The sequence below is a fragment of the Culex quinquefasciatus genome, chromosome 3 (genome assembly GCF_015732765.1).
Source record: "Culex quinquefasciatus strain JHB chromosome 3, VPISU_Cqui_1.0_pri_paternal, whole genome shotgun sequence".
NCBI lineage: Eukaryota > Metazoa > Arthropoda > Insecta > Diptera > Culicidae > Culex > Culex quinquefasciatus.
Genome location: NC_051863.1, coordinates 111357069 through 111382816, shown reverse-complemented (window position 1 = coordinate 111382816; position 25748 = coordinate 111357069). Strand labels below are relative to the sequence as shown.

The 25748-nt window shown below is 37.2% G+C and overlaps 1 protein-coding gene across 9 annotated transcripts in view; it reads right to left on the bottom strand.

The window, feature by feature from the left end:
- LOC6043689 (CUGBP Elav-like family member 4) overlaps positions 1-25748 on the bottom strand; it is a 1125149-nt gene that overhangs the window by 101066 nt on the left and 998335 nt on the right. For all 9 annotated transcript variants that reach the window (XM_038264507.1, XM_038264509.1, XM_038264505.1 and 6 more), the window contains one exon: positions 8220-8299. In XM_038264507.1, the coding sequence (XP_038120435.1) occupies positions 8220-8299 (80 nt within the window). The remainder of the gene's footprint in view (positions 1-8219; positions 8300-25748) is intronic.

Below are 25748 nucleotides of genomic sequence, written 5' to 3'. Positions count from 1 at the left end.
CCATCTGCCCGGTCCATCCGGCCGGCGTGAACTCACTTTATCTGGAACTCGACCACAACAACAACAAAAAGGGCACGCGAGCCTGTTTTTGCTTCACGCGCCCATATTTTCTCGAAATATTGAACGCAGCATGATGTCCAAGTCCACCCACCCACAGCTGACTTGGGGTTGAGGGATCATTGGGGTTAGGAAGATATTTTGGGATTTTTATAAAATTTCTCGGTCTTGATTAAAATGGACAGTGGCTAACTTTTAAACTATAGGCAGTGCTTGCCAAAATTTGAAAAAGGAAGAAACAATTTTATTTGAAAAATATGAAAGCTTGAATCTATGTTTGTGTTTCCAAACGAGTTGATGTGTACTTTGAATATACATTCGATTCTCTGGCTGGCTCTGGCACTTCTTTATCTCAATATTGCTCCATCTACCGATGAATTCTTCAATGCCTTCTTTGATTCTCATCATTCTCTATATTCCAATGTAAATAGGCAAATGCCAAAGTTTAATGAAATCCTTTCCTGTTCACGTCAGTTGATGTCAGGATAGACTCTTTGTTTACACTTTGACATCGGCCTATTTACATTGTTTTGCTTGATTTTGTCTTCCTCCAATCTCTTGCTCGACACTACATTGAATTCTTTTTGCTTTCAAAATCTCTTCCGGTTGTCAATAATTGTATCTCATGGCTTGCATAGACAGTTGTCTTTGCGAAACGGAGATTTGAAGAATGTTTGACAAATGTTTGTTTTTGTTTGTTGTGTGTTTGCTGGACGTTGCTGTGATTTTCTCTTTTGTTATTTTGCAACGTTTTTATTCTCTTCTTCGATGGTCCCTTGAATATTGACAACCGAAGAGTCGTCTTATGACACGCTGAAATTACCGTTGAACTTCCGCTTGTCAATATTCAAGGGACCATCGAAGAAGAGAATCATCAGTTCACAGAACGTTGCAAAATAACAAACGAGAAAATCACGGCAACGTCCAGCAAACAAACAACAAACAAAAACAAACAATTGGAGCCTAACATTTCAATAGGGCACAAAACTTTTGTAAACAATAGTGTATCCCTTTCACTTGAATGACTGTTTGCATAAGGTGTGAGAGGGATACACACTTGTTTACAAAAGTTTTATGCCCTAATGAAATGGAAAGCACGAATTGTTTCAATTCTGAGATATTCAATAAAAATCGGAAAAACTCCTTGCATTGTTGTCACTTTTCATATGGAAGAAGTTTCAATCTCAGGTAAGAACGCGTTTAACACAAGTACGAGCTCGACTACGGTAAACATATGTAATTAAAACTCGCGACTCCACAGAATTGCCAACCAAACTAAACGGGCTTATTATTGTTTGCATTGCGTTATTGTTTATTCAAGGTCAAGCATTAAAACGAGTTTTCTCGGAACGTCAAACAGCGTCAAACCCCCAAGCCATGATTAAGTGAAATTGACAATCGGAAGAGATTTTTACAGCAAAAAGAATCCAAGGAACCATCGAAGAAGAGATCCTTCAAATAAGAGAAAATATCGAGGAATGAAGAAAATAGAAGTATGCAGTTTGAAGGGACTGAAGTTGGCTTTCCTCTCTCGCGCTCGAAAAATCGGTAAAAGGAAACTGAAAATATCATCACCGGGATTATTCGGTAGGACATCGATTTCTCTACTACACTTGAAGGTGTAATGTCACACGTCTAAAAATGACCTGTGACTGTTCGTAGTTGAACAATGTTTGTAAATAAAACGAAATAAATAAATAAAAATCAATCAGTAGAAGATTATTTGTGATTCTCATTGTTAGCATTTTCGGGAGCTATTTTTGTCGTGTTTCATCTCCTCTCACTTTCGCGGGTGAATAAAGTTTTCAAGTGAACATGTTTTTTTTGCGATTATTCCATCTCTAGCGGAGTGTCAAAAGTACAACTAAACTAAAACAAATATTGTAATTTTCTCATTCATTTTATGTTATAAAATCCATTCAAAATAGGTTGAAAATAAGTAATCTGCAAAACTATGTTTATATCTGGGACGGAAATAGGTTATTATTAAACCAGTCGAACAATGGAAAAAAATTCCATATCTGGATTTATCTGGCAAACGTCATATCCGTTTGCCAGATAATTCTGGAAATGGCTACCGCTGTAAGCATGCATTACCGAGACAATTCTTGTTTGACAATTTGAAAATATTTGCTATTTTTTTAATTTAAATTTAGTGGACAGAAGATTTCGTCATTTTGAAATCAGGAAACGAATTTTTCAGACTGTCTTGCCCAAATTGCCCCCTTTTACCAGCTTTCCAGCTGGCGTTCCATATGGACGCCACTCCATGATAACAAGCGAACAACAACGGGCAGCATACTTCCACCAAATTCCCACCCAATCGAACTGTATGGCCCAGACAATTCCCGCCCTATTTTTGCTCAATTTTCGACCCAACAGCCTTTTCGCTTCCGGAAAACCCCACGTGTTCATATATAATTTTGTATTTATCTTCCTCTTCCGATCCGATCGGGGGCCCACTTTCCGAAAATCCTCGAGGTGAGCCTCCGGAACGCAACAAAAAAAAAAAAAAACCCTTCGACACCAGGTGTACCTGATAGGCCAGAGCTGAGTTCAGCTAGTAGCGCCATGTGGCGCCGTACAGTAGTAGATTTGAAGACTGTATTGTCGGGCAGCGGATGCTGTCGTCCGCAGAACGCCCCTTTATCCGTTGCCGATCGATACCCGGTTTCACAGCTGGAGGGATTCGAAGATGCCACGTGGCCGCACTGCTCGTTGCGGGAGGGGGTCGACGCTAGACGACGACGACTTCGTCGTCGTCGATGCACATGTAGCACTCAATTTACTTTTATTATTCCTTTGTTTATTCGCTTTTATTCATTTTATTCTCTGTTTCCATTCTCGTTATTAGATTCCGATGCCGGGGTGTCCTGTGGCGAACTAGTTCGATTCGTGGTCCTTGTTTTTGGGTTTGGGGGTTTGTTTTTTTTTTTCGTTTGTCTTCATGGCCACACTGCACATTCGCTCTCCCCTCCCGCAGTCTAAATAGGTGCGATATTGGCAATACTTGTTTGTTTGTCGGGGTGGTGATATCGTAAGCAAACCGATACCGATGACGCCATATTGCGACGAGTTTTAGCGAAAATACCCACTTGGGTATGTTTATGAGGGCACTCCGAGTCCGACATGTGGAATCGAAGTCAATGTGGGAGGCAGCAAAAAAGCGGACTCGTTTTGGTCTGGTTCTACTCAAGTGGTACGCGCACTGAAATTCAGCGAATTTGTACGATGATCATTGCAAACATGGGAATTGAATTTTTTTTCGGCATAACTAGAACTGCGAGTCTCACCGTAATGAAAATTGAGGAAATCTACGGGCTACGATACAGTCAAGCATTGAACATATCCGAAATGAAGAAGTTGAGATTTCTAATTCAAACCTATCTTTAATTGAACATCAAAAATTTTCAAGATTTATTCAACGATGGTAACGAAGCGATGACAGCCACTGCCCAAGATGCCAACCACAGCGGAGAAAACAATCCGACCTGTCCGGAGGCTGTTCGGAGTGGCTGTCATCAGCAGAGACGGCCCGTAATTCCATGATGCGAACATCTTTTGTTCCTCCCACCCCTAATCTGGACCACCCCCAGGTTTTCTGGTTGAACGTTCTGATAAGCCAATATCAACAGAGCCCAGTTCACCTTCATCGATGATGTGCTCTTATTATTCATCACCTGTTAAGCTCAATAACGTTTATCATAATCGCCAGACGTCATTAGCAGCGCCCTCGAAAGGAGTTGGGCCGAAATGATAATAATTTATCCCAAGGAACATTCACAAAACACGCAAAAGTGTACCACCAATACCGGACTCAGTTCCACAATCCATCTTCCGGGGCAGCACTCCAATTCAGCAACCTCCACTCCAGATTGTGTCAGAAGCAACAATGGCAGCTAAACCCTGCCTCAAGGCTGGAAGTTGTGACGAGGGGAGGAGGTCGCAAAAAGGAAACGTTTCTCCTAATGCCACCAAATCAACAACAGATGTGCGGTTGGTTTTTCGCTTTCGGACACACAGAATTTCAAATGATAATGTGTGCTGCTCCGGACCTCCGTCCCGGGAACGTCTGAGACCAAACTCACATGTTGCCAAAACGTTTATCAGCGTACTTAAGGGCAGTCGTTTGTGGGGATGGGGGAGGTTGGGTGCCCAAAGAAGCGCCCTTTTACATGACTCGTTCAATCTATCTCAAACTAGTAATTTTCATTGTTATCCTTCTTCCCAGCCAGCAGTAGAACTAGCAGTAGCAACAGTGTGGTAGAGGGTACGAAACGTATCTGAGTGCTGCCTGCCGGATGCTGGGGGATGTAAATCTGGGATGTATTCTCCGGGTGGTGGTCCGTCCCGGGTTAAGCCAACCCCAAGCTCTTGAGGCTTACTCTGTACGGTGTTCTTTTGCTGCTTTGAGCAATCCCGAACGAAAGTGGAGATTGATAGATATTAGCAAATGTGTCTTGCTTCTTTTCTGATGTGGCAATCTGTAGCTGGCGCTGTGTTCATCAACCATGGAGCGAGTGTGTGGATGTTCTCGCCGAGATATGGAAAGCCGATCCGTCGTTGAAAGCAAGAAGGAAAAATAATCCTTATTAGGAACGAGGTATACTTTGGGATACCTGGTCGGCAATTGGGCTAGGGTTGTCCGGGGGAAAAAGGTCATATTCCATAGATGGGTGACCTTCAATCGTTGCAAGGGGGAACTCTGGTTATCGGAAGATTCTTTTGATTGATAATCGTTACGTTTTCTCTTGTTGAAGGATCAACATAGAGCTTGATTCACGTGAAACCGTTACGCAAACTAGGTTACCAACAGAACTAGGAAAGAATAATCTTATCTTTGTAGTGTTCCAACTATGGTATCAGAAAAGTCATGCAAATAATATAAAAGTCTCCTAAATTACATCAAGTCAACATAGTGCCAGGACAATTCTTTACGAAATCGGTATTTTTTTTATATTTTAATCCGGCTGAAACTTTTTTGGTACCTTCGGTATGCCCAAAGAGGCCACTTTGCATCATTAGTTTGTCCATACAATTTTCCACACAAATTTGGCAGCTGTCCATACAAAAATCATAAATGAAAATTCAAAAATCTGTATCTTTTGAAGGAATTTGTGCAAAAAATCTTTGATCGAGTTATAAATTGATTAATCAATACGGGTTTTTTTTAAATTAACCGAATTTTTGATGTAAAATCGAATATACACTCAAAAGTCCTTTAGTAAAATTTCAATAAATTGCACCGTTTTCAAGTTAAAGCCATTTTTAGGTAACTTTTTTGAAAATAGTCGCAGTTTTAAAAAATATATTTTTGAAAAAAAGCTGAGAATATTCTCTATATTTTTCTTATTTGAACTTTGTTGATACGACCCTAAGTTGCTCAAATATTGCCATGTAAAGATTTAAAAATAGGAAAATTGATGTTTGCTAAGTCTCACCCAAACAACTAACTATTTTTTAATGTCGATATCTCAGCAACTAATGGTCCGATTTTAAATGTTAAAATATAGAACATTCGTAAAATTTTCCGATCCCTCCGAAAACTATTTTTTAAGGGGTTACATACATGTAGAAAATAACAAATTTTCATATTACAGAAAATTTATTGAATCAACTTAAAAGATGATAATCTATCACTCCTGAAAGTTTCATGAAGATATTTTATGATTAAAGTAAGTTACAGGCGATTTTAGCTGAAAATTTTGCCATGCGCAAAGCGAACTGTCGAACTTTGCGAGCGTTTTTCTCTGAACACCGTGTTGATTTACGGGTGCCACGATATCTCGACATGGGATAAACAAAATTGGCTGAAATTTTGGGTGAAGACTCGCAAGACATATCCCGTGTGCATGACGAAGCGCAGTTTTGAAATTTTGCATTTTTAAAAATACAAAAATCAAAAACTTGCGTTTTTTTATATGAAAAACATAAAAATATTTTCATCTTTTTTAAAAATAAACTTTTTGAAAATCGGACTTCGTCATGCACACGGGACCGGTTTAACGAGTCTTCACCAAAATTTTGAGCCGATTTGGTCAATGCAGTGTTGAGATATCGTGGCACCCGTTTTTTTGAAACTGCTAGCTTCAAATACCTATATCTTGGCCATGGTACAACCAAATGTCCTCAAATTTGTTTTGGTAACAGATGAAAATATATATTTGAATGCCCTGAAAACAGATTTAAAAAAAGTTTATGTTTGTGCTCAAACCAACCTCTGACATTTATGCCGATTTACATGTATGTGTGTGTGTGTGTGCAACCAATCAAACGGGACCACGCGGCCGCTTCTTACAAATTGAGTTGTTTCCATGTATTTTAGAATTTGACATTCTATACATGCAAATAACTCGCATAGGCATTTGAAAGGTGTTAGCTCTGCCGAGCTTCGGTGACCCATTTCTACGCTGGCTAGCCGAGCGCGAGGTACCTCAGCTTTATCGACAAGCCCCGCCCTGAAGAACGTTTGCATCAATCAGATTCAAACGTTATTTAGAACTTCCGAACCTTTGTCAAACGGACAAAGACCCAACGCGTATATAGTTAGCAGTAACAGTATTCCTAATTCCAGTCATAGCTCATCAAGCCACGATGGACAAGTGGTTAGCCTTTTTGTTCATCAACCTGGACGGGGGATCGAACCCCGCCTCGAGCAACTTTGATTTTTCGTTCATGATCAGGAGTTTCACGAATTTTTCTTTCTTTAAGTTCTTCGTTGGGAGCAGATGGGAATCGAACCCAGGACCATTCGCTTATAAAGCGAACACCGTAACCATTCAGCCACGGCCACTCCTTATGCCGATTTACATGTATGTAACCCCTTAAATCAAGACTTACATTTCAAAAGGGCAATCAATATTACGCCCTTTTGAAACAATAGTCTTGATTAAAAAAAGGAAAATTGAAAATAAACAAGCTTAAGAGACACCGTCGTCAGTTCAGTGAAATTGCTGCGAATTCAACAGATTTATAATAATTATCCAGAGTGTAAAAATTACTAGCAACCTGTTTGTACCTCCAACTCCACTCCGCCCAAAATTTCCCCAAACACACTGCTTGAATGTCACTCCCGCCAGCAAACAAGTTGTAGTTTTTCACACTTCACGCTCCGCGTGCCACCACGGGACCCACCCCCGTTCTACGTCACCGGAATGCTCGCGCGTAAAAATTAAACGAATTAACAGCGATGTTTGACATTTTCATAAACTTCACGCATAGATGGGAGCTAATTTTATTAAAATATTCATGAAAACGGAACGAGGCGCACTTTTCCCCCACCCCCAACCCCTTCCCTTTAACCCTAGTTGCGAAGTAAAAAATCGTGTTCAAATTCCAAACTTCAACCCGGCCCACCCTCCAAAATAACCCTGATTTCCAAAGTGTTTGCCATCCGGTTCCGGCCGCGTGACGTTTTGTAGCGCGACGGTGGGGCGCGGAAAAAGGGTTGCAAATTAAATTAAGTGACACGCAATCACTTTCCATATTAGACTTCCGTCGTCGGCGGGCCTTCTTGGGACGGTGGCGCTAGAAATTGAGCGCCTTGTTTTCGGTGAGGCGTATCGACAGGCTCGAGTAGGTTCCGGGCGGATTTTGGCACGGAAAGTTCAGTAGGGATTTTGAATTTTGGAGAAATGTATATTTTGTCAATATGCTCTCAAATTGAAAGTAAAATCAAACTAAAAACAAAATCCTTACGTCAAAATTTCAAATTGATATGCTTTTGGGAAAAACATGTATGATAAGTGGCAATATTACATGGAGTTTTTTTTGTTTCATATTTTAGATTTAAGGCTGGTTTATCAGTTTGCACTCGTAAACGTGTCTTGTGCACGATTTTGAGGAAACAATTGTATTACGAGTGGCAACATTGCACGAAGTCACAGTTGTTTTTTTTTAATTTAATAAAGAATTAATAGCCATGATATATTTTAAAGAAATTTTTGATATCCAACTTTCAGTACCTTCCTAAATTGCTCACTGAAAGCTGACTTTTAACGTTTTCTTCAAAAGGACCCCCCTTAAAACGGAAGCGTTCCCAGCAAAAAAATATCGAAAAACTCAACAGCCCCGGAGACCTTCCAACGGACCCGGGTTTCTTTCTTGTTCAGGGCCTACGAATTCCTGAGATGGAGCTCCGCTCCGACGACATCGCTACTTACCGGCATAGTTTGACTACCGTGAAGAGTTGTTATAGCAGCTTGAGCTTCTTGATGCGAGGTAAATTTTACAAAGGCGCAACCTGGAAAAAGAGAGAGAGTGGAAAAGAAGCGAAACGTCTTTTTAGTAAGAGGAAAAATGAGATCCAAGAGGACGAGCAACGGGTTGAACAACTTCAAGGTTGGTTGTGTAATTATGGTTAGAGCGACGACGAGCAATCTCAGCGCAAAATGGAGTGAATCCCCACCCCGCGTTGGAAATTGTTTGCGTGAAAATAATGGCTGATGGGGGTTGGAACTGGAGCGGGGTTTCCTGACGATGTCGATAATTAATTACGAGAGTGTAAAATAATAGCGACTGCGAGCTTCAAGTGGTATCTGGTGAAAGAATGAGAGCGATTAAGTTATTTTTGAAAAAGGGGTTTGGCCGAACTTTCAGGAAAATTTAAAGCGTTAGACAGAGCCGATTTGAATAGCCTGATTGAATTTAAGCAAGAGTAACTTAAGATGAACTTAAATTCAAGTTTAAATTCATTTTACCAAATTTACGATTTTTTACCAAATGGAATTCCAACTTTTGGCTGAGGTATCATAATCATGGATCCAAAACGTATTTTTCAATGCTTAAAAAATGGTGGCTCATTTGAATTAAAATGTAAAATTAATGCTATAACATGCCATTTTTAATGTTAGCAATGGATTGCATAAAAGAGATATTTAACTATGGCAAACAAACAAAGTCGCACTTTATGTGTTTGATAGTTTTCCAAACTCACAAACATAGCCACATTTATGCAGGCTGACGTTTCTGCAAACAAATCCAAACAAAACAGTCAAACTGTCAAAACGTTTGTTTGTTTTCGAGTTTATTTATGGAGTTTTTTTTTTTGAAAAGGTCCAATAAACCAAATTTTCAGTTTTGGCTTTTTGGTTGTTTTTCAATACCCCTGACTCAAGGCGGTTTTAAAAACACCCGAAAAGCAAAAACTGGAAATTTGGTTTATTGCACCTTTTTTAAAAAAAAGCTCTAGATTTGTTTGTTTGTCGTAGTCTTAAGGACAAGCTCGCAAACAAACAAACTTTTTGACAGTTTGCCTGCTTTGTTTGTTTGTAGAAACGTCAGCCTGCATACATTTGGCTTTGTTTGCGAGATTACCGCATTACGGCAAACTGTCAAACACAAAAAAGTGCGAGTTTGTTTATTTGTTAACCATAGTATAATACCTCCTTAAGTCTTTTTCAATGAAAACGGAGGGGCGGTACGACCCCTTTTGATTTTTGAACATGCAAAAAAAACATGTTTTTCAATAATTTGAAGCCTGAAATGGTGATGACCCGAGCATGGGTAAATAACAAGGGAAATGTGTAATAATACCTTTCTCTGGTATCAATACCAAATTTTGGTATTCCTGGACCCTTTCAAATTTGTCTTAAGGATTATACAAGAGCAAAATGTGCTATCATACCAATTAAAGTTATTTTTTTGTCAATGGTCAAACACCACATATTGGTATTTTTTTGGTATTAGGTACAGTGTTTTATCAAATTCCTCTGCAACTATGGGAAAATTTTGACCAATTTTGACAAAATAATTAATTTTGCGCTAAAATCATGTCTCAAAGCGAATGCTTTTATTCAAAACCGGAAATTTCAAACTTTATTTTAAACATTTTTGATATACCCCCTATAGAAATGACTTGAAATTGTGGAAAATTTTCTAAGTCAGGATGGCACATTTTGGTAATATTTTGGTATTGAAAGGTTTCATCAATTTTCTCTGAAACTATGGGAAATTTGTTAAAAAAATTTTACGAGTGAATTAATTTTGCGCTAAAATGACTTGAAACCCAAAAATGTTAAAGATGATTTTAAAAATTAGTGTGATATACCCACTAATATTTTTTCAAAAACGTTGAAATATCTCTACTTTGAAAAACGAGTCAATCGACAGATTAATGAATTTTGGTGAATTTTAATTCAGTTTCATTTTAATAATACTTATTTTTCAATCTTGTTATTTTTCAGAAGCTTCAAGAACTTCAAGCACAGGCCGTTCATCAATGACAAATGCATTCGGTGTGGTGAAGAATATCACTAATAACAACATGGAATCATCAGGTGAGTAGATTTGGCTGTTGCATATGGATCATTTCCTTTTTTTCACTAACTGCAACTGCTGCACTAAAAATGGTATGAAAATACCAAATTTTGGTATTACTTGGGCAAATAACAGCGACCAAAATGTGCCCTTGGTTGCCCAGTAATAGATGGTAAAATACCATGAAATCATACCAAAATCATGTATGTGATAGACCACAGAAATACCAAAATATGATTTTCCATGGGCGCGGGAATACCTAAAAATAAAACCATGGCAATACCAAGTTTTGGTATTCAAGCAATGTTCAAAAATCCAGAAGACCTCAACTTGGTATTGAAATGGTTTTATTTTGAGGTATTATTTTACCCTTGGAATAACATGGTTTGGTATTGTTGTGCCCTTACACATACAAGATTTTGGTATGATTTCATGGTATTTTACCATCTATTACTGGGCAACCAAGGGCACATTTTGGTCGCTGTTATTTGCCCAAGTAATACCAAAATTTGGTATTCCCGTGTTATTTACCCCTGCTCGGGGAGGTGGACATTTGGTGTCAAAGAGACTTTTATGTAAAATTGGACGGTTGATTTGATGACGTACTCGAAATTCAAAAAAAAAACGTATTTTTCATGCAAATCGAAGAGGGTTCGGGGCAACTGCTGTGTGAGTTGGCTGGGAATTACCCCCATAGCATTTATTCTCGAAATTTACAATTTTATTCATGGGTAAGACAACCACTAAAATTAAATTCAGACACTTGAAGCATGCTCAGGGAGTCCCAATCTGTCATACCTTGACGAAACTGAAGCCAGTATACATTAACTTTAAAAGTAATTAGCTTTCATTCCATGATTCTTACAATTGCTAGAACTCAAAATCACTATCCAGTGTCCAGTAATGCTGAGAGCTTAGTTTTGTGGAAATATTTTATTATCAGCTTCCATTTCATTACTTGTTTTGAAACAAGGTTCACAATCAATGTAAATTGTTTCAATGAATCAGCTCTAACCTCTGCTTCAGCTATAATTTATTCCAAACAATTCTAATTACCGAACCATTCACCCCACAAATTTGCACATTCTCTCATCGCAAAGTCAAAATTGGCCATTTTGCATATCAGTGCGGGAAAAATCTGGTCCCGTTCCTCCCTCGCGTCGACTCATGCCCTCCGCCCAACGAAACCCAACAATGTTGTCGAACATGAAACGAGCTAATTAAAACCATCATCAGTCTGGTCTTGGTTGTTTTTGGGCTTCGGCCTTCCTCCCCTTCACTGTTCCCCCCTCCTCCCGATCGACGCCATTTTCCGGCAAAATTGTGAGCTGCACCAGGACAAGGAAAAATTCCTTCCTTTCTCAAAAGAGAGGCAAATATTTCGAATCGAAATTCAAACCCTTCAAAGCCCCCCGCGTGGCAGGAAGGAAGCATGAATGGGAGCAGGGCGAGTAGTGGGAATCCGTCCAAATGCGGATGGAGAAAGGGAAATTTTCAATTTTGGCTCCCGCTGGAACCTACTCCCGATGAGGACGCCCGAAGGGCGGAATGTTTGTCTGATATGACCACGACGGGGGTGGTAGAAACTGTCGGTAACCAAGGCAATTTTTCTCCGATTCCATCAGTGTGGAACAGCTTTTTTTTCCTCCGCACAAATTCAATCCATCTGGGCGAAAACCCTCTAAGAGGGGTGCACTTGTTAAGGGAGAGTCAGATTTCCCAGAGGCAAATATTTTTCAATCTTGCCCACCACCGGAATTGAGTGGGTTCGCGGACATCGGAATGGATCGATGGCGCCTCCCAGCGTCGACAAAATCAATGAAATGCAAAATGATGAAATTGAAATCAATTACGAGATGATTTGATTAGTGTGTATGGGTGCGCTGATCGGGCATGAAAAAGTTTTTCCATGGTGGGAAATGTTGACTGGGGCGAGGTTGTTAACCTGTGTTTGCCGGGTTGATAGTATTTTTCAGGGATGGATGAAAATTTTACCTTTTAGGTTATAAAAAACAAAATTGTTTTTTTTTTTTAACTTTTATGAACTTAATGATTTAATGAAAATATAGAAACTTAAAAAAATAATTACTAACATTTTTTAAACTGTTAATTTTCTTCTAATTTTCTGGTACTCTAAATTTTTAATTGAATCATTTGTGATTTTTCACTCTGATTTCATTTTGTCATCATTGCCATGTAAATTTCGCGTCAATATCAATATTTTGACAACATTCCATAAGCAAGTTCTACATGTGTTAATACTTTTTGGTAACAATTATTTTATTCCTATGCTATGGAAATTGTCATTATTCAATAATTGCGATCAAAAATTAAGATCAAAAAATCTATCAGTGGCTTCAAGAAGGCAACAACTGGCACATGCTGATTAATTTCGGAGAAGAAATTTGTTAAATTGAATTCATTACAGAAAAAATTATACTGATGATCAATTTTCTTCGAAAATGATCAACGGTTTCACCTTAAATTTAGTTTGTTTTTTTTTTCAAAACAACCAACGTGCCATGGCTTTCCTATGTACATAGGACCTTTTGAAAAAGTAAGCGAGGAATATATTCCCAAATCATTTAAGAGCATTCTTGGGATCATATTTGAGCTGAACGCCTACATAATTTGATTCATCATCGGATAAAAATGTCTGGACTATAAAAGTTTAAAGTGGTCGCAAATTACAAGGTTTTTAAAGAGTAAAAGTTTGATGAAGAATTTGAGATTCTAGTCGAGCAAACAAATAATATAAAAAAAAACAAGTTTTCATTTTCCTTCTCATAAAAACTTACCAAAGAGGTACAAAATTTTAAAAAAGTGCATTGAGCTGTGATTGCCTGTTATCTAAAATTTGAATACTAAATTCAAATTTTAGATAACAGGCAATCACAGCTCAATTTTTGTTCAAAATATTTTAAACAAAACTTGAAAAGAAAATAATGATATTTTTTTGCTTTTAGCACATTTAATTATTTCTGAAATTTAATGGCTAAGGGTTTTTTTTTATTTTTTGACTTCGAATTTTTTAAACTTTTTCTTTAAGATTTTGGATTATTTTTTTGTGATTTTAACTTTTTGTACTTTTTGTTTTGGATGAAATGTTGTTCACCGATTCTTTTTGTCTAAATAAGCCATTTTGCGTCATTGGTTACATGCATGAGAGCTGACCATACAAAAGTCTGCTGAAAATGTTAAAAAAATCCGTTTTTTCAGAAGGAATTTTGGTTCAATTTTGTAAACTTTCTTTTAAAAAAAATGTATATTTCTATTTGCAATCGAATAGAAATTAAATTATTCAAAAAGAACTTGAATGAAACCATCCTCTGGAACTTTTTTCTTATGAAGGCGGGTCTTTCTGAGGGCTTGGAGTCAGTTTCGGAATAGGAGTCGGATTCGGAGTTTCTTCAAAAATTTCCGGACTCCGTAGCATCAGGTCAAAATATTAAAAAATAGATTTCACAAAGGTTTCATTTTTGACATTGAAATTTGGACCAATATAATAGTTTCCAAGATATCATCGATTGAAAATTAGGGCTTATTGGGTTCATTTAGATATATGTCTGAATGTTTAAAAGGAGTGATTTTGATTTATTTTAAAACTGTAAAACAAAGCAGAACTCAAAGGTAGAATTCTAAGGTTTTACAAGTACTGAAAAAAACTTTTATCTAACTATTGGTGAGTCTTTTGTCTTAAATTGATTAAAAACAATTGTTCAACTTTTATATAATAATTATGATCTAGCATGCTAATTTGATTATAAACTTTTTTTTAAAGTTCCCCCTAGAGCGTCCAATTTCTCGGGGTAACAAAATTCCCGGGAAATTTGAAATTATTGTTCAACAAAATTTTAAATCATAGCGACTAAAATAGTGGATGTGGGGATCAATTTATGCCTTGGCTGCTTGTAAAAAAAAACCTAAAACTTTAAGAAAATATATAAAGACAGGTTATAATGTCTTTCGATTCATACAGAATAGCAAACAAAATGTTTTTTTTTGTTAAGAGCACATGACAGTGAGTTAAATGAATCCTTGCTCCAAAACCATGTAATTTCTTTTTTAATTTGTCTTTGTCAGTTTGAGAGAATATGATAAAGTATAATATTGATAATTAAGTTGAAATGGAAAAAGAAATATAATGCAGAAAATATGTATGGCAATTTTTTTTTTCAAAACAAATCTTATTGGTTTAAGCTCATGGATCGAATAAATAAGCATTGAATTCATTTTAAAACTTGAAATAATTTTTCACCTGATTTTTTTTTTGCAAACACTTGGCAAACACAATTCAAAGTTTACAAATATTTAGAGTGAGTTTTTGAAATATATTTGTATCTTTTGGACCCTTTTATTTATACCAAGTATATTTTAAATAATGTTTTAATGATTCAGCCTAATAAATGACTTCAGTTAAAAAAAACTCCATAACAAAATAAAAGTACTTTAGAAGTTTAATTTTTGAACCTCTAACCTCTTACGCTCTTGGTAGCTCTAGCTCTAACCTAATTTTTCCTGCAAAATCCTATTTGAGACATTTAATTCAATGTTCTTCCAATTTGGTCATGTTAAACAAAAACGTAAAAAAAAACTTAATTTTGATCTTGGCGGGATAAGTTACCTTTTTTTCAAACGATACAACAACAATTTTTGTTTTAAAAACTTGCCAAAATTATAACAGTTTATTTCCATTCCATAATGTCGTAATTTTTGTTTCCCGGGAAACGGAAAAGATTATTTCTTTGGAAAATCCCGGGAGTTCCCAGGATTTCCGGGAAATCGGACCCAAAAAACAGCCCTGGTCACACTTTTCCCCTAAAGTTCTGTTCACAAGTGTAAGCACGTGTGCACGTTAAATGTGTTCCAACACACATTCCATTACAAAACGCTCCAGCGTAGAAAAAAAGGGAGGAATATTCTCCACTTTTTTGCTGCCAATCCAGCGCCCGTCCCTTTTTCCAACGAGCATAAATCAACGATGCATGGTCAAAACTGGTGGAAAATTCCCTCGCACCAAAGTTGTAAGTTGGCTCTGTGGGTGGGTGGTCGGTGATGGCAGAGTTGTGAAATCATTTCAATTGGTCTCCATGACGATCGATCGGTCAAAAGCTGGAAAATTTATAGATGTTGGCAGCGAATGTGGCGTTCGTTACGAGGAAGGGAGTGGGGGAATCCTTTGAAATGATGGCCAGCAGCAGCAGCAGCAGTAGCAGCTTTTGCTCTTTGGTGGGGTTGTCATGGTTGGAAAGTCCCCGTGGATAAATGTGAAACCAAAATAATTTCTGCTGGGGTTTTTTTTGTTGCGATTTCTGTGCACACTTTTCGCTATGGAAACATAAAGCGATGGCAATAAATTCAAATCGAGCTGTTGGTTTTCGTTGAGTGACTGACATCACTCTGTTTGGTTGTTCTAATTTGGAAACATGTGTCAATCAGTGTGTTTTCCTATAATCGGGGGATTTTGTCCAAAGATTTAGGAACCAACTGAAAGCGTTTAGTTCAAACAGTTAGGGATTCATTAAAAAATCTCTTCCCTTCCGCGCCAACAGTTAAAATCTACAATCAATATATACTTCATTGGCTTCGGAGGGACCTTCCAGGAAGGAACAAACAGTCATCAGCTAATACAAACATCCTTGCCCGAAAGAAGAAACAACAAACCATAACTTGGTCCATTTTATGGTTGCTCCACGCGTTGCGGCATTCAATTTCCTGCCCAAACTGCCCTCGCCGGTTCGCCGCCGTGTGTCCACATTTAATTAGACCAAGTTGTTGGCTCCATCTTGGATCGCCCCCACCTTGCTCTTTAAAAGACCAAAGAAAACTCATTCCCCCACAAAACACAAGTACAGCTTGCTACTTGGGGACGACTAAATGAAAAACCGGTGGTAAACCGACCCCGAGAGGAATGTCGGAATCGAAACCATGGAAAGGAGCCAACTAGTCCAGAAATGGTCCCACGGTTTGGCACCAGCCACCAGGAGAGCAAAAGGGCGCGTCGAGGTTCTGTCGACGACCGGAGCTAAGGGGAAAAATCTCATTTGGAGTCGTGTTCCTGTTCGTGTCATCTGATTTTTCCCTTTTGGGGACTGGGGGATGACGAAGGTTGAGGTGGATTTTTGAGGTTGCCAGATGCGTAACTCTCTGAGAGACTTTTTACTTAAAAAGGGTCCAATTGAAATAAGTTAAGTTTTTAGTTTTGATTTAATTTTTATCCTATTTTTACTTTTAACAGATTAAATTTAAGTTTTCTTCCCTTACTGACGCGCATTTTCCTCCAAACAAGGGGCGGAAAATTGTTTGCCTTACGTGAAGTATCTACCTTACCACCACCAAATTTCCCAGCAAAATAAGAAGTTAATATAAAAGCAGAAACGCAAAATCACGACGCTGCGTGCCGCGTTCCAGCTTCTCACGATTTGTGTGTGTGTGTGAGTGTGAAAACTTAAAGGTGGTTGGTACACAGGAAGCCCGGGACACCCCGGATGTGAGGACCCAACCAAAGAACGAACCGAAACGAACGGAAGATAAAACACTGTAATTTGGGTTTGTATTCATTTCCACCTCGCAAGAGAAGAACATTGCAGGGTGGGGGGAAAACTTACTTTTGTTCATTCAGAGCAGCAGAGCACCAAGGTTAAATGGAAAACAATTTCATTATGTGATGCTTTTTTGCGCCGCTCGCTTGGAAAAGGTCTTGTTTTCCCCGTTGGTGCAAGCCGCCCGAGGATTGCCACTTTAGAGCGAGAATGCTTCTCCGAGGGTGGTGCAAAAACCGTTTCCGAGCCGACGCTTCTTCCCTTAAGAATTTTTGCGGAGTGGGAATTCAAATTTGCGCGCGCAAAAGACGAAATAAGATAATTAATTTTATTCATTTTCCTCGGTTTGGGTTAAGAAGTGGGGGGAAAAGGTCAAAACTCGTGCTCGGAATACACCGCACGGAAGAAGACACATTACGAAGGAGAGAGGGTGTTGTTGTTTGTTCCGGCAAACTGGGAAGGTATAAATCGTGATCTGATTTACTCATCGACTCAATTTCCGTTTTGCTGAGAAGAGGGTGAGGATTATGGGCTCAATACGTTGGAAGTTTTTCCGTGTTGAGTTTTCCGAACGAAAATCGTAAACAACTTCAAGTTGATTCGAAAAATAAAAACTGCTTATTATTTCCCCTTTCCATAAATACCCAAGGGATTACAACTCGTTCTAATCGTCGGGGCAACGCCATCAAATCCGCTTAGCAATGGAAAACATTGATCTTTAAAATTTTCACAACCCCGAGAACGAGAGCAGCAGCTTAGTGCACACGTTCCGCAACGATCGAAATGGAAAACAAACATTTTCTAAAATCCACTCCAACGGGAAAAGTCGAGTGCCGTGCTTTAACGCTCGCCCAAATCTCTTTCAATAACAACGAGTGTGTGTGCGAACGGTACGAGTTGGTGCAGTTCCAGGAAAAATGAAAAATATCGGTGGAAAATCCCTGCCGGAAAATCCACACTGCATTTCTCGCATACTTTATTTGAACCCCCGGACGATACATTTTCCAAGTACTTCCCACACACTCGGACTCCGCAGCAGATTGTTTTCCTCGTCTGGCAATTTTCCACGAAAAAAAAAACGCGGAAAATCAAGAGCGTACACTGCCATTGACAAAATGCATTTCTCCATGTTGTGTAGTGTTTTTTTTCGGCAGTTGGTGTTATTTTTCATGTGTGAACGGGTTGAGGGAGTTTGTTGAAAGGCCCGTTCTTCCGGGCGCTTTTCTCGCATTTTCCGTGAATTTTCACATCCTGGATCAACCGGGTTGGTGGCGCTGCCCCGTCCATTGACAGAGGCACTGTTGTGAATAAACGAAGGAAGAAATGTGTGTGGCCAGATGTACAAATGCGATCCGGTTCGGATTATTTCTATGGCACGGAGAGAAATGCTTTTAAAAAGAGATTTGAAAAGTTTGGAATGTCATTTCTTAGCTATCAAATCTAATTGTTTATCTCTCATCTCTCATCTCTCATCTCTCATCTCTCATCTCTCATCTCTCATCTCTCATCTCTCATCTCTCATCTCTCATCTCTCATCTCTCATCTCTCATCTCTCATCTCTCATCTCTCATCTCTCATCTCTCATCTCTCTTCTCTCATCTCTCATCTCTCATCTCTCATCTCTCATCTCTCATCTCTCATCTCTCATCTCTCATCTCTCATCTCTCATCTCTCATCTCTCATCTCTCATCTCTCATCTCTCATCTCTCATCTCTCATCTCTCATCTCTCATCTATTTCATTGACGATTCATGTCATAGCTGAAATATGTTAAATTATAGTAACTTAAAGCCATAAATAAAGTTGCATGCTTCTAGCGACATTCCATTATCTGTTGTCCCTCAAAATTTAATGCTGTCACTCTCCACATTGACTGTTGGTAATCCACCTTTTCATCCAACCACACGCACACTCGCGCCCCCATAATATCGCACAAAACGAACATTGTTACTTTTCTATTGCTTTTCGTGCAAAACTCAATTCAAACATTTTTTTTGTTTTCCCTGCGTGCGAGCACATTCACCGAGAAGGAGAGAGAGAGAGAGAGTGAAACGAACTTTTCCAATAAAACTGTTTTTCACAGTTTTTACACGTCGCCAGCTTCACAAAATCCCCCTCTCACCAACACACAGTTACACCGGCGTGGTCCAGTTCCAAGCGCTTAATTCTGTTTTATTTGATTTCGAACTCCCGCTCTCCCCTTAACCTTCCCCCACAGTTTTATCCTTTTGACACATATGGACTCGCTCTCTCCCCCACTCGATGAAACATTTTCCCAATTTTTATTTTCCCTTATAAATATAACGAAAACAATGTGAGCCAGTACATTCCACAATCGCAATGTGGAGGATGCTGTAAAAACCCGGCTACAAACTGCACCGTTGAATGTCATGTCCATTTGGTATAATTGTTTATCGATTTCTGATGCCATGTTTCTCTTTCGATGCTTCTTTTGTGTTGTTTCAGGGTGGCATCAACACATTTTACGGTTGTTATTCTTCTAGTTTTTTGTTACACTCTTTGTTTGGTTGTTATTGGTGTGCATTTTTCTTTTGTTCGAGTTCGCGCGACTGCTCGTCACCATCACTCACACTTGTTTAAATGAATGATTGTTGTTTTGCAAAATGCAACGTTTGAAATTTAGGCACTTTTTACAATTTTTAAAGTAAACTAACGCCATTGCGAGCTTCAAAAATACTTCTTAACTTTGATCGCGTCGCTATCAACCGTTTTAAAGGAATTATTCATTAGTACATCTTGTTTTCCTCTGATCTTGATGTTAAATATAAAGTAATGAAAATAATAATTACCTTATAAAGCCAAATGTCTAAAAATAGAAGGAATAAAGGAATTTTGAAGGTTCATCCTTCAACGCTCAGCAACAAACACATGACAACAACCACACATGTTCGCATGTGAGTTCTCGTGAGTAACTGTTTATGCCCTTTGACGTCGGTGGTCTGGAGAGTGGAAAAAGTGCTGATGCTACACGCAGACTTGGGCGCATAAAACACGACGACGACAACGACGATGAAGAGTCAACATTGACAACAACAAGCACCACTACCACAATAATGGACAGAGAGGCGCCTAGCGATTGATGAGAAATGAAATTTTATTACTCACATCTGGCGCTGCGGGTGAGGTTCTTTCTTTCGTGTGACAGTAGAAGCAATGCAAGTAGGGGAGGTGGTTCTATTTTATTCAAAATTTGATATTTTTATTGAATTATGCTTGCGAAAACAAACAATCATCAATGATTCCCATTTTTATCTCTTTTAATTATTAAATTTATTTTTTTTTGTTAAATTTAAATTTAATGTCAACGTACTTAAATTTCAAAAATAGATGAATTCCCCCTAAGCCATAAGGTTGGTGAAAGAGCTAAAGAGTCATCGAGTTTCTTAAGCTCTGGAGGGGACGAGTTAAACAACTTATGATAGGAAAGCTGACCATAGGGTCAGCACTTTTGGGTGGATTTCCGAGCTGAATGACTGTAATGAAATGTCACACAAAATTGATCTTTTTGGGGGAAAATTTCTATGGATCTCGATGTGGGGCAAGTTCAAGTATACTTGTTTTGTATTTCATAGTACAAATTCAATACTAAAAAAAAGTTCCAGAATTTGTTTTAACTGATTAAATGTTTCTAAAAACCAAATAAAAAATTGACATCCATATTTTTTCGAAAAGCAAAAAAATATGTTTATTAGATCTGTAAAAAAAGCTCTGGAAATCATTCAGATTGTATTTAAATGTATTTTGAATTTCTGGAGTGTTTTTTTTTAAATTCACTCAACGATCATAAACTTAGATCTTTCTTAACGTAAACCGGGGTTTTTTGGAATATTTACCAACTAGTACGGTTTTTCTCAATACTATTATTTTTAAAACATGTACTGGAGCAGGCCACACAAGGTCCATGCACTATTTTTGAAAACCAGTTTTTTCAGTAGTGTTTAAAAAAAGTTGCGTTAAAAATTCATATTTTGAATTCCGGGTGACTTTGATAGTCATAGTTTTTCTTGTTGAAATCAGGTTTAATTCAAATTTTATGTTTACGTCAAATGTATTATCGATAAGGTTGCTAAATAGTTTTTAAGAAAAAAAAAACAATGTTTGTATTTAGGTAATTAAATTTATAATATTTTTAAACAAAATAAAATAAATTTTAGGTAAAACTGCTAAAAAATTTGAATTTTGCAAGAAATTCGTTTAAACTAATTTTGTTTTTACATATTTTAGCACATTTTATATGAAATTTCTTCTGCTAAAATGCGTATAATATGGAAAGTTTTTTTTTAAATAATGTTTAAAAACCAAATAATATTTATTATTTACAAACTTATTTTACCTCTTCCTAGTAGAAAAATGTACAAAGAATATGAGAATGCATTCCGTTTTCCGATTTGAAATCATGTTCATTGAGAATATTAAAAAAACATCAACATTTTTTTAATTATAGTTAACTAACCTTTGAAACTTTTCAAAATTTGATGAAAACTTCTTCTAGCATTACACTTATTTTTCTCGGGCAGCATGATTTCTTATTATTCCGTACGTATTTAATTTCTAATCTTCATTTTGCATTCCTCAAATCTATCAAAGTCACCTCGGCCATCAAAGTCGGTACTCGAAAATGTTTTGTTTGTTTTTGTGCAAAGGCTTTAATTTTTATATGTGAATTCTTAAGAAACTAGCAATTTAGCTTCTCGAGAATCAGAATATAATTGTTAAAGCCTTCACATTTTTAAACTAAAATTATGGTTCTGGTTTGTCAAACAAGTGAAATTTAAAGCCAAAAAGAGAATAAAAAATCGTGTCACAAAAGTTGGTATAGTTGTTTACCTTTAAAAAATGAGATCCTCGTAAACTTTGTCTTAGTTTCTACAAAATAACAAACAATTCAAATAATTATGATTTCCACATCAGTAAATCCAACCATTTGACCAAATTAAATTATATCAAATGATAATGTTATTTCCTCGTCAGCAACTTAAACTGCGCTCTTATTCCCCAACCGTTCAAGTTCACAACTATCCAAGCCGAAGCAGCTTTACGATTATTTCATGAACATCTAAGCTATTAATCCTGACCCCATCAAAAGCTCACTCATTCGGCACTCTTCCCCTCCCTCCCGGGTAGGAAAGCACTCTAGCTGCAATCGAATTCCAATCAAATCTCATATCCGTCTCACCATCTTCACTGGATTTAAATTCAATTCGACGAGATTCAAACAAACTCTCTGCTGCTGCTGCTCTGGGCTCTTCTCGTCCCGTGGACCGGGCGGAATCCAAAAGAAGAAACATGCTTCTGCATAACGAAGAACCTCACACGAACCTCCACTTCCACCACCTCCACACCACTTTCAAGTGGTTGTGCACTCGCGAAGAAAATTCGATCATGCCAGTGCAAATCTGTGTCTTCCGTCCGTTTTTTTTCGAGCGGTTCGCGAGCGCGCGTTCTGCCAAATTGCTAGTTTCCGTTCGATAACAGCACCAATATTTGCCCCCCAAACCTCGACTTGTCACTTTTTTGCCTCGACCCGGAAAAAAGCAATGTCTACGTGAATCTATTTTTGAGCAGCCATCGCCACCACCATCAACCCTTTTTAGTTTCCTTCCCTCTCTCGCTGAGTTTATATCGATACGATCTGGCTTTGGCAGTGAGAAGAAACGAAACCACGATTCGAGGTGAAAATTCGAAATATGCTTGCTGCTTCCTTCCGAGCACGAATTTTCGCCTCACTTTCCTCCTTAGTTTGGCCACTTTGAAACGAGGGCTCGTGATTTCGGAACCGCTTGTTGCTGCTCGAATCTGGTTGGCATCAGCGATTTTTTTTTGTTGTTGTTTGCTGGTTCTTCTTCCCAACACGTTGCAAGTTTGTCTGGCTCAGTTGAGATGTTGAAAGCCTTTTCTGCAGTGGTGCAAGGCAGTAGCATTAACACGGGTGCAAGGAGCTTTCAACAACTGTGCTTTTTCGGTTTTGGAAATGTGAGAGTGGAAGGAAGTGGTGTCACTTTTTTTTGGTTGCAAAAAAACGAGGAAAAGTTGGTATGCTCAAGTATTCTCAAAACAAAATTAAATCAATGAGGCGAAACAAAGTTTTGGTTTTAGATTCGGTTTATAATTTCAAAAAACTTAAGAAAAAGATTTTTTGGAGGATTTGAAACTTTTCAACTCTTTTATGACAAAATTCATCATAATCATTAGCTATAAATTTCTCAAAATATTCAAAGTGTTAAATTGTTTGAAATCAGAAAACAAATTGCAAGAAATTATTGAGAATACATTGATTATGGACTGTAAAAGTGAGCAACAGAAAAAAGGGTCAATGTTTTTTAACAGAAATTTTAATTTGACAAAATTTAGATAACAAATCATGGTTACTCCTCAGAAAAACTCAATTGCAGCATTGTTTAATGAGCTTGTTTATGATAAGGGCGTCAAATTTTCCCGAGGTTTGAATTTCTTGGAAAACAGAAAAAATATTGTAGAAATGCTCAACATAAAAACACTTTTTATAAATTTGTTAGATTTATAAGTTTGAAAATATATTAGTTGATTACCATTATCTTAATTACAATCTTCACAGGGTTAGCTAATTTAAAATAGCTTAAAAGCATCAAAAATTGGATTTTTTGTGTTTTTATGTTCCAGGGTGACTTTGATAGGTTTAAGATTATTGTGCAAAATGAAAAATTCGAATTAAATTTAAGCGGTTTGGTACTTTTTCAGTAAAATCGCTGTATCTCGCCAAAAGTTCATTTTAGTTTGAGGTCTACACTGAATGTTAAGTAAAATTATCCGGGGAACACGATGGTGATAAAATAAAACAAATAAAAATATAAGGAACAGGTCAAAATTGAATTTTAATACCTAAAACGTTAAAATAAATTATAATCGGGCAGTCAATGGTTTTTTTTTATTTTTATCGAATTCCTTGAACAATTTTCTATAAAATGCAACCTGTAGAAAGTCTTTTGCTCAACTATTTGCAAAGTTTTGATTGAAAGAAAAAAAGTTTTGTAGAAAATCGTCAAAACAGAGGGCGGTGCCAAATGGCCAGATCAGCACCAAATTTGGGATTTCTGTTAACTATCGATAGATGAACGTTCCTTCCAAGTTTGGTCCAAATCGGTGAAGGTCGAGTCTGATGTGTATCAAACCCTATTTGAGTCGTTGCTGTAACGTTGACAGTGCTTTGTAAGTCAACGCCTTAAGCTGTCAGGAAGTAGCAGTTATACCAACGTTAAGAATTGTAAAACTACCTTATAAAAGCGCCCTGCGCTAGTGATTCGTTCTCTTTCGTCAATGGACCCTGGACGAGTCGGGTCAACCAAGAAGTCGTCGGAAATACAACCCTGGTAAAGTATTTCTCCAATGTGTCTTTTATTCTCTCGTATCACATTACAGCAGAGTCCAAAAGTTTACTCAGTTGAGATGGAATGGCCCTTATAGAGAAAACCTAATTTTACATTTTTATGAGAAAAGCAAATTTTGATGAATTTTGATCAATTTACTTAACCTAAAATTTACATAAAATGAAATATAAGAAGAAAAAACCTTGAAAAGGTGCGAAGGTTTGGCCTAGTGAATTAAATATGCACACTTTCACACTTTTATGCTGAAATTTGTTAAAAACACAGTGACTATCGAAGTCATCCCGGTTTTAAAGTAGACTATTCTTCAAAGCAAAAAAAAATCCAGGATATATTTTAAAATATAAATCTTCAGACATGTCGAAAAATATATTGAATCCTATCAATGTCATCCCGGTTTACGGTACTTTGGAATTCAAATTAGTCACAATAATTTATCGATTTTTTATCAAATAAGTTCTAATAAATCTTATTAATAAGATTAAAGATATTAATAAGAATTAGTAATATTCATTTTGTATAATATTACTTAATTCAACAAGTTTCAATAAGCTTATTTTTTTATTTCTTTGAGAACTTCTGAAAAAAAAAATTATCTTTTATCTCAATTTGAGTTACTCCTGCCATCTCGAGCAAATTAGATGCATTAAATTTAGACATCATTTTACTAGTTTTGATGTTCTTTTCCTATTTTAATCGAAATAAATCAAAAAAATATTTTAAACATTGTGTATTAAACATGGTTTAACATCTGTGTCAATTTATTACATTTGCCATGATTCTTCCCTAATTAAATGAACATTTATTTCGAATGGAAAAACAAAACTTAATTACAGTCGACTCTCTGGTTGTCAATATCCAAGGGACCGTCGAGGAAGATAATCATCAGTTTATAGAACGATGCAAAATGAAGACTCGATTGAAATTTTCTTTTCTTGATACCCAGCTATGGGAGAGAATCATGGCAACGTCCATCAAACGAAAACAAACTAATGTCAAACACCCTTCAAAGCTTCGTTTCGCCAAGAAAAATGTCTATGCAAGCCATGAGAAAGTGAAATTATTGACAACCGGAAGAGATTTTTAAAGCAAACAGAATCCAAGGGACCGTCGAGGAAGAGATCCTTCAAGCAAGGAAAAATATCGAGGAATGAAGATAATTGAAGTATGCAGATTGAAGGGACTGAAGAATTCATCGATAGATGGAAAATTATTGATATCGAGAAGATCGACAGCCAGAGAGTCGACTGTAAATGTAAAACCACAAACAATAAAAAAAGAACCCTGCATTTTGAACTTTTAACTTGTTTTTTTTTTTAAATTTTCCAAAACATACTTAGGTTATAATCGAATACGCAAGTTTGCCTTCCTTACTAAGAAACGGCTTTATTATCACTTTAAAAAATAACTTCCTAATATACGTTTCTAGATCCACTTTTACGTGTACATGTTGACTCTGAAAAAATCACCATGTTGAATTGGTTTATGAAAAAACTGAAAAAAAAATCCAT